Genomic DNA, 14,081 nt, shown 5'->3' with positions numbered 1-14,081 from the left:
TACCCCCCCGTCAAATCGCACATCATAGCCAGGGGCACAGCCTGCACCACAAAAACTCAGATCCACAGCTTCCTGGCCTTACCATGGCCCAAAAACGTGGTTCCGAAGCACGGATCCTCATGGATCCTCATGCTTTTTGCATTGGGCCAACCCAAACTCACCGTCAAATCACACATCATAGCTAGGGGCATAGCCTGCACCACAAAAATCACATATCCATGGCTTCCTGGCAACTCCATGGCTTCAAAGCATGGATCTTCATGGATAATCATGCATTTTGCATTGCGCCACCCCAAACTCACAGTCAAAACACACATCATAGCCAGGGGCACAGCCTGCACCGCAAAAATCACGGATCCACGACTTCCTGGACATACCGTGGCCCAAAAACGTGGTTCTGAAGCAGGAACCTCATGTATCCTCATGCTTTTTGCATTGGGCCACCCCAAACTCACCATAAAATCACACATCATAGCCAGGGGCACAGCCTGCACCACAAAAATCATGTATCCACGGCTTCCTGGCAACTCCATGGCCCCAAAACATGATTTCGAAGCATGGATCCTCATGGATCCTCATGCTTTATGCATTGAGCTACCCCAAACTCACCATCAATTCATACATCACAGCCAGGGGCACAGCCTGCACCACAAAAATCATGAGTTGCACTACAAAAATCACAAAAATGCCCTTAGCAGCACTGTTAATGTCACCACTGGAACATTATTATTAGAGCCGAGAAGAGAATGTACGACTATATATTGTACCAAGATATGGTTCATCTTCAAGAACAGATCAAATACATGCCGAAGTATTAAAGAGGAGAAAAAATATGAAACTGCTTACATACTGTCAACTAATATACAGATTCAAGAAAGACTGTATGGCAAACAGTAAAATTTATAAACTATTACTCAGATATGACACCGAGCCCAAACAAGCAAAACATTATATGACAAGATGGATGAAAAATTTTTAAGAACAGTTTACAGTGGAACAATGAGAACAATTATGAATAAAGGAATAAAATTCACTGCAAGTTAAGCCTTAAAACAAAATTGGTACAGTGAAACCTCGGGTTGTGGACGTAATCCGTGATGGAGGCATATCCGCAACCCACAGCGTTCGCATCTTGAAGCGTTGCGTATGCGCAGGCGCTGGCACAATTTGGCGCTTCTGCACATGCGCAAGCGGCAAAACCCGGAAGTAACCTGTTCCGGTACTTCTGGGTTTCCCGCAGTCTGCAACCCAAAAACACGTAACCTGAAATGGCCGTAACATGAGGTATGACTGTATCAAAATGTTCTTTCAATGGTATATAACTTTGAAAGATATACAGAAGATGAATAATGAAATGAATGGACATTGCTGGAAATGTCATAGACCTCAAGGAACCTTCTTCCATTTATAGTGGACCTGTGAAAAGACCAAAAGGTTTTGGAGGAAAGTTCGTTTCGAAATGAAAAAATGTAAAAAATAAAATAAAAATTGCATTGGACCCCAAAACTATGCTGTTGGGAATGACTCCTTCAGCTACTGTATTGTGAAATCGTCAGTGGAACTATTTAGTTATATGACCACAGCAGTCAGAGTGGTGTTGGCTAACATATGGAAATCTGACATATGTCCTGGAATAGATGCATGGAAAGAGAAACTATCAGAATATGCAGTAATGGCAAAACTCGCGATAGACTCATGGCAGAACATAAAAAAACTTGGAATCTTTATAATTTGTATACAACTTAACAGAACTGTAACAAAATGAACATCTGTATGGATTTGTATAACAGACCTTAGGTTACAAAAATATTTCCTGTTTAAAAATAGAAGCTTTGTGTGTATATGATAAAGAAATAAATATATAGTAGAAGAAATCTTGTCTGTCTGATCTAGAAATGAAATCATATTTTTAAATAATTTTTGCTTTAGATTTTTATAATCATATATGGTATTTCTCCAATAGCAAACTACCTAGAATTGGAAATAATATTTAGTACACTAACCTTTGTTTAACTCTTGATAAATGTTAGCTTGCTGAGTTATTTTGTACCATTGTAATTCAGTGTTACATTTGCCAGCAGGCAGACCCAGCAATACAGAGTTTTGCTGCTTAGCAAGAGATTTGGGGAAGTTGCTACCGTTCTTTGCTGTGATAAGATTACACACTGAGTACTCGCCTCCTGTTTACTGTGCAAGCAAGTCAGCCAGGCCATAGCATGAGTACCTGCCAGCCATCTCATCCTAGGTCACCTCCTACGCAACATCAGGTAGGTGAAGTCACTAACATCCATGAAAAAATATACCTAAGGCGAATTCTGGGACTCCAGAATCCACAGATACCTGCGCAGTCTCTAGCTCAGGTGTGGGGAACCTCTGGCCCTCCAGATGTTGCTGAACTCCTGCTTGCTGGAGTTGACAGGAGTTGCAGTCTAGCAAGAGCTGGGGGGGCCAAAGGTTCCCCACACCTCACCAGAGGAAAAGGATTCTGCATATGCTCAGGAGCACATTTGCCCCGTGGTCTTTGAAATGCTACATCCCCCTTGGAGATCAAGGATTTCTGTGCATGCTCCAGGACACTCAGCCAAGGTACCAGAATTTTGGTCAGCCCAAATGTAGCTGCTGCACTCTTTAAACACAACGTCTGCTGAAATTGCTGATAAATTTGCACTGGCTTCTTCGCCCTTTGAGACTATCTGACATGGGGACTGGAACAGGCCTGCCTCTTTGAGGATTTGTTAATTTGTTAATTGATTTTAGCACTCCTTTGGAAAGAAGCAGGTATGTGCTCTTTGCGACTGGGCATATTTCCAAATGTGAATTCTGCAGAAAAACAACAGACTGTGAAGCATTCATGTGCCCATGGCTCTGGAATTCATGTGTTCCCATGCCAGAGAAGTTTTATGAGCGAATTTGATGGTTCCTTTCCCCACTTAGGCCGGACAGTTCCACAACGTGCCTGCCTTTAATGTTATGGCCCACCATTAATCTTGCATGCACCACGAAATGTGCCCCCCACATGGAAAGCGCAGGCTGCATTTACCCTTTTCTCTCCTGATTTGAGTTCCACCTGAAAATTGTGTGGCAGAAGTTACAAATGCTTGCAAATCCATGCCCTCTTAAATCACAGAGTGCAGAAGGGTAGAGATATTATTAAGCCCCCTGCAGCAAACGTAGAAAAAGAGAGCCACCAAGCACCTTAGAAACAAATGGATTTGTCGTGGCAGAGCCAGTCATAGGGCTAGAGAGTTTGGGATTAGAGCATTCTGCAGGCGGAACAGCAGGTGCCTCCGAGTTCTGACAGAGGAGCATCACCACTCAGGAAGAGCCAGGTGGGGCCAGGTCCTGGGGGGGGGGGGGTTTGCCACGGTGACAAGGACCCGCCCTCCTTTGTGACATCTCTTGCTTCTCATTTAAAAGCCACTGACTTGCAGACAGCCATTGTAGGTTAGTGAGGAGAGCTTAGAGGAGAGAGGTGGTGGTGGCAGTTGGTGTGGCAGTTGGTGGAGAGTAAGAGGAGGAGGAGTGATTTGCTCTTTTTTCGTTTTCTTATTTTGATTTCATTTATTAGTTTTATTAGTTTTATTTGATTTGATTTATTTTGATTTTCTTTTATTCTTTTATTTTAACACTTTTATTTATTTTATTTTTTGTTCTTTGTTTTAATATTTTTGTTTTTTGTGCACACCTGTGCGTATTCTGTATATATTTTCATTTTTTAGATAGAGGAATAGTTAGGGTTAAGTGTAGGGTTAGGGTGGGGGTTAGGTATAGACTTAGGGCAGGGGTTGGGGTTGGGGTCAGATTTAGGCTTGGGTGGGCATTTTAGATAGTTACTTTAGATAGAAGGGTGGGATCTTTTCGTTGTCAACATGGGCAGACTATAAGTAGCATCCCTTTCTCTTCATCTCCGGGGAGTGTGTGTGTCACAAACTGGGAGGTTTTCTGGCGGACACCTGAGTCTCAGGTTTGTCCCTGTCCCTCCCTTGACCTCCACACACCCATTAAGTAAAACAAAGAAAAATATATACATGGTCCTGTTTCCCAGCCAAGTTGAGTACCCCTTATTGTCCTGGCCAAGTCCCCAATCCATGTAGGTTGGATCCACTCTTGTCCCTGAGGTGGCTATCTGTCTGGCCAGGAGAGCAGTGATGATCACCCTGGCAGAAGGCTTGCTGTGTACGTGGTCTCATGCTTCAGGGATGATGGCTGCCCCTAGCCATGTCCCAAGTGCCTTCTCTGGTAGCCATCTTTCTTCTGAGCAGAACAGCCTTGGAACGGTGTCAATCTGATGTTGGATTGCTTTTATATGAATATTTGAAGGTTTTCCTGCTGCAGGAGTAGGCGAGTGCTACGACCAGATAGCTGCTGCTGCTGCTGCTGCTTCTTCTTCTTCTTCTATCACTCATAGCCGAGTAAGATTAACTTCCATGAGCAGTGAGTTTTAACTGTGAGTCCATAAGTGATTGTGGAGGCCAATTCTGGATCCACACGTCCTTCCACAGTAGGGACATAGTTTTCTGGGCGGGAGTTGATCACAGTGAGGGTTTGCCAAGCGTGCCTTCCTCTTAGCTCCTTTCTCCCATGCATCCTGAGTTCAAGTGTCTTCAAAACCCATGACACCTTTGGTAAAGGCTGTTTCCTATTGGAGCGCTCGCAGGCCAGTGTTTCCCAGCCATTGGACATGACCAGTCCAACGAAGTTGGTGCTGAAGAATCATTGGTTCAACACTGGTGATCTTTGCTTCTTCCAGGACACTGGTATTAGTTCGCCTGCCTTCCCAAGTGGTGTGTCACATTTTTCGGAGACACCATTAATGGAATCTTTCAAGGAGTTGGAGATGGCGTTTATAAGTGATCCATGTTTCACAAGCATACAGCTGGGTTGGTAGTGCAAGAGCCTAGACTGAAACTTAAAAGACTAGTTTCAATGGACCAAGAATGGTTTTCATGGCTGGTTCTGACTTTTCCCTTTTCCCAGTGGGAATTCCTACTTGTAGAGCAGAGGCCACGGCTGGTTGGCAGCTGCAGTGCCTGTGTGCTTTGTTCTGTTGTTGTTGTTGCTGTTGTTGTTGTTTAGTCGTTTAGTCGTGTCCGACTCTTTGTGACCCCATGGACCAGAGCACACCAGGCACTCCTGTCTTCCACTGCATCCCACAGTTTGGTCCAACTCATGTTGGTAGCAGCAAGAACACTGTCCAAGCATCTGGTCCTCTGTCATCCCCTTCTCCTTGTGCCCTCAGTGTTTTGTTCTAGAGGGTGCTGTTTCATGGCGCTCAGTGGTTGCTATTGGACAGCTCTTTGGATAGTCTGAGCAGATTGGTTGAGTGCCTTGCGAGCGAAAGGCTCAGCCTTCATTAGGGCAAATGTTCTACCCTTATTTATGGGAGCCTTTGGAATAGAAAAAGGAAAGGACTGTGTCAGGATGTGTTTTGTGCGGACATTTGCAGAAGTGAAGGTGTTGATTTGGGGTACAGTCGTAGGGGGGTATGGTGCCTGCTGGAGGGGAAAACCCCCCGCCACCCTTTCCAAAAAATCCGGTAACAATGTTAAGAATGACCCAAATTTCATTTGCTTCATGAAATTTATATACTGCTTGACTGCATGAATGAGGGGGTCAGGCTCTCTGGGTCCTGGCATGGCCGTAGCTCTTGAACCCAGAGCACTTGGGACCTCCTTTCTCTCTCTGCCAGCCCTTCATGCTCTAGGCTGCCTCTTTCAGGCTCTGATGATGCCCCTTCAGGTCACTGAACTGCAGAGAGATGGAAGGAATTGGTCATGATGGGCCGGCAAGGATCGATTAGGCTCCACATATGTATTTCTGTTTTGCCAATTCGGCAGTGGTTCACTGTTTTCTCCAGATGCCCATCCTCACACACCAACACCCCCCAAGAATTGGGGCTGCCAGCATCTGAATCACTTTTTCCGCTCATCTCTTCTAGGATCAGGTGCTTAATGCCACAGGGTGCCCCCCCAGCCAGACACAGAGCAGCCCGTGGCACCAGGTAAGCCAGTGGCCCTCCTTTTTTGGACAGAGGAGGGCGGGGATGGGTATGGGGGCAATTAGTCCAAGGATGCAAAAGAGGACTCACCTCTTCCCATGTCCTTCTGTTTGCAGTTCTGCTGCGGTTCCGCATCCCAGCCCCAGGGGTGAGTATTGGAGAAAACGAGCAGGGACTGGATCCCTCAGACCTGCCCCCCGCTGCCCGGGCTCTTTGCCCCCCACTCTCAGATGCGGAGAAGCCCTCCCCTCATGAGGAATTGACAGCCTGACTTTTCCATTTCAGGATGAACAAGTCTGGAGGATGAACAAGTCTACCTCCTGGGGGTCGTCAAGAGCTGCCAGGCAGCTGAGCTCAGGGGGCCCGGATCCCTGAAGTGCTCCAAGCAGGAGACAGCCCAAGCCATTCTGGTGAGTGATGGGGGGTCTGGGGTTGTGCATCTGCAGAGAGGAGGACCCTGCCGTCTTAGGGCATGGGGTTGCCATTCCCCTGCAAAGCCAAGCCTGGTGTTTGGGGTCGGAGCTGATTTTCCTCCTCTGTTCTCTTCCAGGACATCCTGGGGCCCTTGGAGCACTTCAGGGATCAGCCCCTGACCCTGGCCCTTGCCTTGGAGGCCCTCCTCCAGCTAAGGTGAATGGGGTCTTTGGCATGGATGGGGTTGTGGGTGGGGAGGGGGGCAGAACTCCATGGGGAAAGAGCAGGCGAGAGGGAGAAGGGGCAAGGGAGACTCTAACCTTCTCCCTTTCATCTCTGCAGCACCACGAGGCCCAAATTCAGCTGCGATATGATCAGTGCGATCCTGCACAGGACGTTGGAGGCCGTGCTGAATGGGGCCAAGGAGGAGGAGAGAGAAGTATGCCCTTTGTTTTGACTTCCCTTCACGGCTCTTTCTTCCTCTTTGTCACACACTTGCAGAATCCAACCCAGCATTCAAACTCTCTTCTCTCTTTTCCCGCAGGAACTGAAGAGGCACTTCCGGCTCCTGCTGGGCAGTCTCCTTATGGAATCCCCCAACCCTGGCACCCTCCTCCACCTTCTCAGTGTAAGTGCCCCGATGGCATCAGGGGTGGCCCCATCCCTTACTCAATGAACTGCCCTATTTCTGGGGCACAGAGCCTGTTTGGCCCCCAATTTGGTGTTTGCAGGCTCCTGACATCCTGGTCAAGTTCCACATTTGTAAGCAGTTGATCTTTTAGTGTGGTAACCTTCACATTTTGGAACTCCCTGCCTACTGACATCAGGGAACTGCTTTCCCTGTACAGTACTCTTCTTGGTGCCAAGCCTATTCAGGCATGTAGAATTTCATTCTGGTTTTTAGCTTGATGTTGATTTTTTTAAAAAAATGTTTTAAACAGTTGGGAATTTTTTTATGTCTTTTTTTTTTTGGCTGATAATCTTATTGTTTGTTCTTTGAGGTTTTATTACAGTCAGGAGGTACAATATAGTAATCTTATGAATTACATAAACGAGCTCTCATTGGGCCCTGTCAGCCTAACAACAGCCTGATCCCCTCACCCGCGTTGCAGAATCTGGAACACTGATTACACGACCCTTTTGCAGAGAAAAGAAGTGATCGGTGGGATGACCCCCGCCCCACTCACCCACACTCAGCTGTTGCTGCGCACTGCAACTAAATTTTGCGAAACAAAATAAAACCCAACCCTAAACTTTACATGCATTTATTTGTCTTCAAAGAAGAGCGGTGGCGCTTGAAAATAAAGCCCAGAGCAACGGGGTGCAGAGCCTGGGCAGTACAAGATCCAGCAGCCGCCGCCGCCTCCTCTTGGAAGGACACCGGGCACGCTTGCGTGCAGACATTGACCTCTGCTCGAATACAGCCGAGGAGGCAAAGAGAGAGCGCGCTTAATCACACCGCCCAAGGAGGTTTAGGGTGTATTCCCGCGCCCTGGCAGTCGAAGTGTTACACGGCAGAAGAGTCCTGAGTCCATTCCGAAACAGAGACTGGGCAGAACGCATGCGCGCCCAGGGGACCCAGCTGCGACTCCTGGTACTGTGTGCAACTTTTCTCCTGTCTCTTCTCTTTTAGTCGCATGCCGGTTGTGATGTCTAGAGGGGCAGAGCGCTGGAGCGATCCTTCTCTCTCGTTCCTCTCACTGCCTCGTGGTGAGGAGGAGGAGGAGGAAAAAGAAGATGCAGACTTTTGTCTCCCCAGTGGCCAAGGCGATCTTCGTGGCTGTCTTCCTCTTTGCGATCTTACTCATTCTCTGTGTGATCCTCTGGTACATTTGCAGGGACCCAGACCACGGCGTCGTCTGAATCGATGAGGGACAGAGGAGCGCCTCGCTTTCCTGCAAGGTAATGACGGGCTGCGCGTCTCCTCCACAAGGGTAGAAGGGCAATTGGCAAGGTGACAAGCAGTGGCATAGGAGCCAACTCCTAGGGGCCGAGGGGTCTTCAGGCCCCCTCCGTAAAATATTTGACCCCCCCCCCCGTTGATGCTGTGCGTGCACCGTGTCATGTGATCGATTATGTTGGACGGGGCTTACCCCCCCCCCCGCAGGGGGCAACAAGCTTAAATCTTGGACTCCCACAAAAAGTTTTGCATGGATCTATTAGCATAGGAGCCAACTCCTAGGGGCTGAGGTCCCTTCTGCCCCCCAATAAAATATTTGAGCCCCCCACCCCCCAAGTTGATGGGTATTGCCATTCAAATGGTGTGTGTGTTCTGTGGCTTGTGGTCGATTATGCAGAGTGAGTCCATCTGGTTCAGCTCTGTGTTCACTGACAGGCAGTTTCTCTCCAGGGTTTCAGAAATGAAGTCTACTGGGGACTGAACTTGGGACCTTCTGCATGCAAACATATCACTGCCCTCCCTAATATGTTTGCCATTTTTAATTGAGCCACCTTCTTTACTAAAGTAACTTTCAGTCCAAACCTCGCTGAAGCTTAAGGGATAGCATAGCAACATGTGCAGTCTTCTTCTTAGAAAGCCTGCTTTATCACATTGGATGCATTGCCTATGGGAAATGAATGCCACAATGAATTCCTTAGGCTTTAAAGTGCCACTGATTTTCTTTTCTTTTCTTTGCTTCCGGAAGACAAACAACATAATCATTCTTTTTATTCATCTGTGATATCTCTCAGGGAGTGTCTGCATGGGGTTAGGAGTGGTGGTGGCCTCAGAGGACTTGATCCCTCCAGCTCACCTTTGCAAAAAAGCTCACAGACCCTCTTTCAGACTGCATTGCTTCTGTGTCAAGTGGAACATGCAAACAAAAAGTTGCAGTGTAGCGTTCTGCTGTTCCAGTAAGGCAGCACCATGTCTTTCTTCAGAATATTCCAGACCACGTCTGCTCCCCACCCCAACATGGTCTGATTCAACCACATACTCGCAAATTCAAATTGCACAATTGTAGTTGATTGGGATGTCTTATAACAAACCCAATTCCTCGAAATATTGGATTCCCCCCCCCCTTTCTTTTTGTGATGGGAAAATGCACTGGAAAGTGTGGGGTAACACTTGCTTAGATGCAAAATTATCTAAGCTCCCAAGCAAATCATAATCATTAAGTAGCCAATGCTACCTAATCTCGCTGCAAACAAAGCAAGATGAATGCCCAATAAACTGGTTGTCTGGAAGGAACATCAGTCCTCATTGGACTGTTTTTTTTGGATGTTCCTTTCTCAGGTTTCATTTTTCCTAAGTCTTTGGACTTCCTTTCCCTTTTCCCAGTGCGGTTGATTCATCTTCTTTGTGCATGGATGGTACTGTTTAGGCTGTGCACTTGCACTGGCCCCTGAACATTTGAATTAGATGGAGTGGTGATTATGTGGCCACACAATCCATCCATTCAGGGACAGGAGCAAAACAGTTGCTCAGAACCGTGTTCCACGTCTTCCCATGCTACTCTTTTGCCCAAAGCCTTACCAAATCCTCTACGTCTTTGTTTCCAAACTCTCTATTTTCCAGGATGCCTCTCCAAATTAACATGTCTGCTATGAATTCCAGAGGCTTCCAGATCACTGAAAAGCTGGGTGTTGTCATTTTATTGTTTATACAAAAAGCAAATAAAGTAATGTTCAAACAAACTAACTAACAGAAATAAGATAAAAGGGAAAGTTAAAGGAAGGAAGGAGGACAATGGGAGATTTTGAAACACAAGCACACTGGATTGTTTACTATGAGGCATAAATCTCAAGAAAAACTGTTTGTTTGGGCCTGCTACCCATGCTCATGTAGCTCACCAACCCTACCAAACCACTTAACCAACCCCATTCCTTACAGCTCCTCTGTGTCCCTCCATCACTGCTTTATTCAAACCTCTGCTGTTGTTTAAAACTGCAATTCTAAACAAAACCCCTTTCTTTTCTTTCGTTCCCCTCCCCTTGCCCTGACTTCTTGCAAATCTAGGATTGTGCTGCAACGCTACAGATTTTCTAATGGGTGCTACCGCTTTGCGATGACAGCCTGACATTTGTGTGTATATAGGAATATTTATATACTGCTTATAAGCCGAAATGTGTTCTGAGTGGTTTATCTTCTTTCAGTTCTCATTCATATATTGCCAGTTCAGATATGGGAGATTAAAAACCCATTATTATATGGAAGGTGAAGACTTCTTCCAAGTGGAATGGGTTTAATAACATTCAAGTCTTAATTTGAGCTGAGTTTTACCAGAGCTGGAAATCCTTCCTCACAGTCTCTCAAGCCAGGTTGTAGTGCCGTAATTCTGCTCCTGGATATGACAGTAACAATGGGAAAAAGACTTCTTCTTTTTTAGTGTTTCAGGTCTTTCTTCAGCAAACCTTGGGCATTCTCCCAACCAAGCTGATCCTTTCATCTTTTTTCTAAGTGGTGCTATTTTGGCTGCAATCCTTTTGGCACTCATTACCTTAGTTCACTATTACAGGGAGTGATAAAGCTTAGTATCCATTCACAGAAGCAGCCACTGGCAATAACAAAATATCTTCCTTTACTGTGCCAACTTTAACTCTTGTAGAAGAAGAGAAAAGTGCACCATGGTCTTAGTTGAATGATTAAGGTTGTAGACCAATAAACCATGGTATTGCTTTAGAGCCCAGTCAAGACCCATCTCCACTAGAAGTGCTAACCAAGGGTTCATCCAGACTTCTTTTGCGCTGCATTTCTAGGCACAGGTCTGGACTTTGAAGCTCTGTGTCTGAGCACTTTTTATTCGCCCCAGCTCTTTCTCCAGGAAAACCCACATTTCATCGCTGAATTGGAGCGAACAGCAACTGGGTTTTCCATGCATAGCCATTTGCTCTGATTGAGCGGTAAAACACTGTTTTTCCTGGGAAAAGCACCAGGACATTAAAACAACAACAACATGCCATACCCTCCAACATTTCTCTTATGAAAATAGGGACGTCCCATTTCATAATGATAATTTTACTATTTATACCCCACACATCAGACTGGGTTGTCCCAGCCACTTTGGGAGCTTCCAACACATATAAAAGCATAATAAAACATTAAACATTTTAAAAAAACTTCCATATACAGGATTGCCCTCAGACAGCTCAGGGTCAGATAACTCCAACATTTCTCCAATGAAACCAGAGAGATCCTAAGGAAAAGTGGGACATTCTGGGATCAAATCAGAAACTGGGATGGCTTCTCCAAATCAGGGATGTCCCTGGAAAATAGGGATACTCGGAGGGTCTGACATTCTTGGACATGGAACTTTAAAGCGCGGACCAGTGCCTGGGAAACGTGGTGCTATAGGAATTCTGAATGAGCCCTTAACGTAGCAAATCTGGGAAGACGATGCTATAATCAATTGCTGTTTGTGAATGATCACTGCGTTCTTGTGCATATTGAACTGTTGCACAATGCTTTCATTAACTATAAAAGGTAAAGGGACCCCTGACCATTAGGTCCAGTCATGACCGACTCTGGGGTTGTGGCGCTCATCTCGCTTTATTGGCTGAGGGAGCCAGCGTACAGCTTCCGGGTCATGTGGCCAGCATGACTAAGCCACTTCTGGAGAACCAGAGCAGCGCACGGAAACGCCTTTTACCTTCCCGCCGCAACGATACCTATTTATCTACTTGCACTTTGACGTGCTTTCAAACTGCTAGGTTGGCAAGAGCAGGGACCGAGCAACGGGAGCTCACCCTGTCGCGGGGATTTGAACTGCCAACCTTCTGATTGGCAAGTCCTAGGCTCTGTGGTTTAACCCACAGCGCCACCCATGTCCTTTTCATTTACTATACTTGGCTTCTATTGTTTGCAACATTTTTCTCTATACCCATTTATTTTATGCTTTTGATCCTTATCCTGCCTCCTGCATGACTTCAGATTCAAGCACAGTCCTGACAATCCCCCTTAATGGAGCTAAAATCCCAACAGGAAACACACATCTACCCAGCGGAGGCTGGTGTGTTAGGGCAAATGGGGCATTGCCCCACCAACCTCATTCTGCCCTTTGCCAGCCCCCACCTGCCGGCCTGCCTTACTTGCATCCAGACCAGAGGGTGACCTTAGCTGTCAGGTTCTTCCTCCTTATTCTCAGTGCTGCCCTCACAGAACTCATGATGGGGATAAAAGGAGAATTAGCTTGTGCTTCCTGCCGTTGGTGCTGGCTCAACTTCCTGTTTGGGCTCCCTGTCTTAGGCGCCACCAGCCCCAATAGGTACCAATCACCACTGCTCAGTTCCTTTGAAATCATTGCATGACCATTGTTCATTCTGTTCAATATAGGAGGTTTTTGTTTGTCATCTGCTAAGCATTTCTTCATTTCTTTTTTCCCCAAAAGGGCATCTTTTGGCTTTTAAAAATGGAGTTTATCATCTGTCAAGCATCACTAATGCTCTTCCATTTCCTAGGATTTGCATGCATTAGATTTAACATTAATTATGCAAATCTGTTCCCTCCCATACTCTGGTTCTCAGATTATATGTCTGTATGCATTAACACCAAATAAAAAGTTAGGGAATAAGAAGAAAACTTATTTGTTTGTTTTTTACCCCCCCCCCAACTGCATCTCTCAAAGAGCTTCAGGGAGGCTCTCTCCTTTATTCTTTCTTGTTTTTAGGTTGCTGCTGCAAGGCATATATTTGTGTTCATTTTTGCTTTTCTGATTGTGTATTTGACAGCACAATCCTATCCATATGTTCATGGAAGTAGTCAGTAGGGCTTGCTCCCTGGTACATGTCTAGGATTGCTGCCTCAACCTTAGTTGAATTCTGCTTTAAAAAAGAAAAGAAAAAAGAACGAGGTGATATTTAAAGAGAGAGCCAGTGCCGTGTAGTGTAGTGGTTAAAGTGTTGGACTTGGACCTGAGGGTAAAGGTAAAGGTACCCCTGACCATTAGGTCCAGTCTCGCTTTATTGGCCGAGGGAGACGGTGTACAGCTTCCGGGTCATGTGGCCAGCATGACTAAGCCGCTTCTGGCAAACCAGAGCAGCGCACGGAAACGCTGTTTACGTTCCCGCTGGAGCGGTACCTATTTATCTACTTGAACTTTGATGTGCTTTCAAACTGCTGGGTTGGCAGGACCAGGGACCGAGCAACGAGAACTCACCCCGTCACGGGGATTCGAACCGCCAACCTTCTGATTAGCAAATCCTAGGCTCTGTGGTTTAACTCACAGTGCCACCCATGTCCCTTGGACCTGAGGGACCAGGGTTCAAATCCCTACTCAACCATGAAGCTCATTGGGTGGCCTCAGAGTTGTTGTGGGGAATAAATGACGATGAGGAGGAGAATTATGTATGCCACCTTGAGCTTCCTGGAGGAAGGGTGGGATATAAATGCAAAAAAATAAATCTAACAATAACCTTGAATGGTAGGCTAGGCTGAGGAATAGGGACTGGCTCAAAATTCCCCACTGAAGCTTTCAACTGAGTGGTGACTTGGGCCCAGACCTGAGTTCAGTGCTATATCATACTATTTCAATGAAACAGAGCCCGTTAAGCTATGAAAGTGAAGAGTAAACCGAGTGGTTTAAAAACAAGAAAAGTCCTGTTGCAGCTTAAAAGGTCTTGCCAAATATTCTCTCAGGTCAAGGAACCATAGAAGAAGCCTCCTGCAAGCTTACTCCATTTATAGAATCATAGAATTGTAGAACTGGAAGGGAACCGAAGTGTCATCTAGTTC

The 14,081-nt window shown here is 46.2% G+C and overlaps 1 protein-coding gene across 1 annotated transcript; it reads left to right on the top strand.

Annotated features, from left to right (window-relative positions):
* Window positions 1-5,951: 5,951 nt before the first annotated feature.
* Window positions 5,952-7,052, top strand: LOC310697909 (uncharacterized protein; the record flags this gene model as incomplete). The annotated part of the gene is made up of 4 exons (XM_083484512.1): window positions 5,952-6,001; window positions 6,294-6,408; window positions 6,549-6,628; window positions 6,755-7,052. 4 exons carry the CDS (start codon window positions 5,952-5,954, stop codon window positions 6,867-6,869), a joined length of 360 nt encoding a protein of 119 aa, XP_083340638.1. The 3' UTR covers window positions 6,870-7,052.
* Window positions 7,053-14,081: the final 7,029 nt, after the last annotated feature.

This window comes from Podarcis liolepis (genome assembly GCF_965112155.1).
Source record: "Podarcis liolepis genome assembly, chromosome: Z".
Lineage (NCBI taxonomy): Eukaryota > Metazoa > Chordata > Lepidosauria > Squamata > Lacertidae > Podarcis > Podarcis liolepis.
This window is presented reverse-complemented; position numbering and strand designations above follow the sequence as displayed.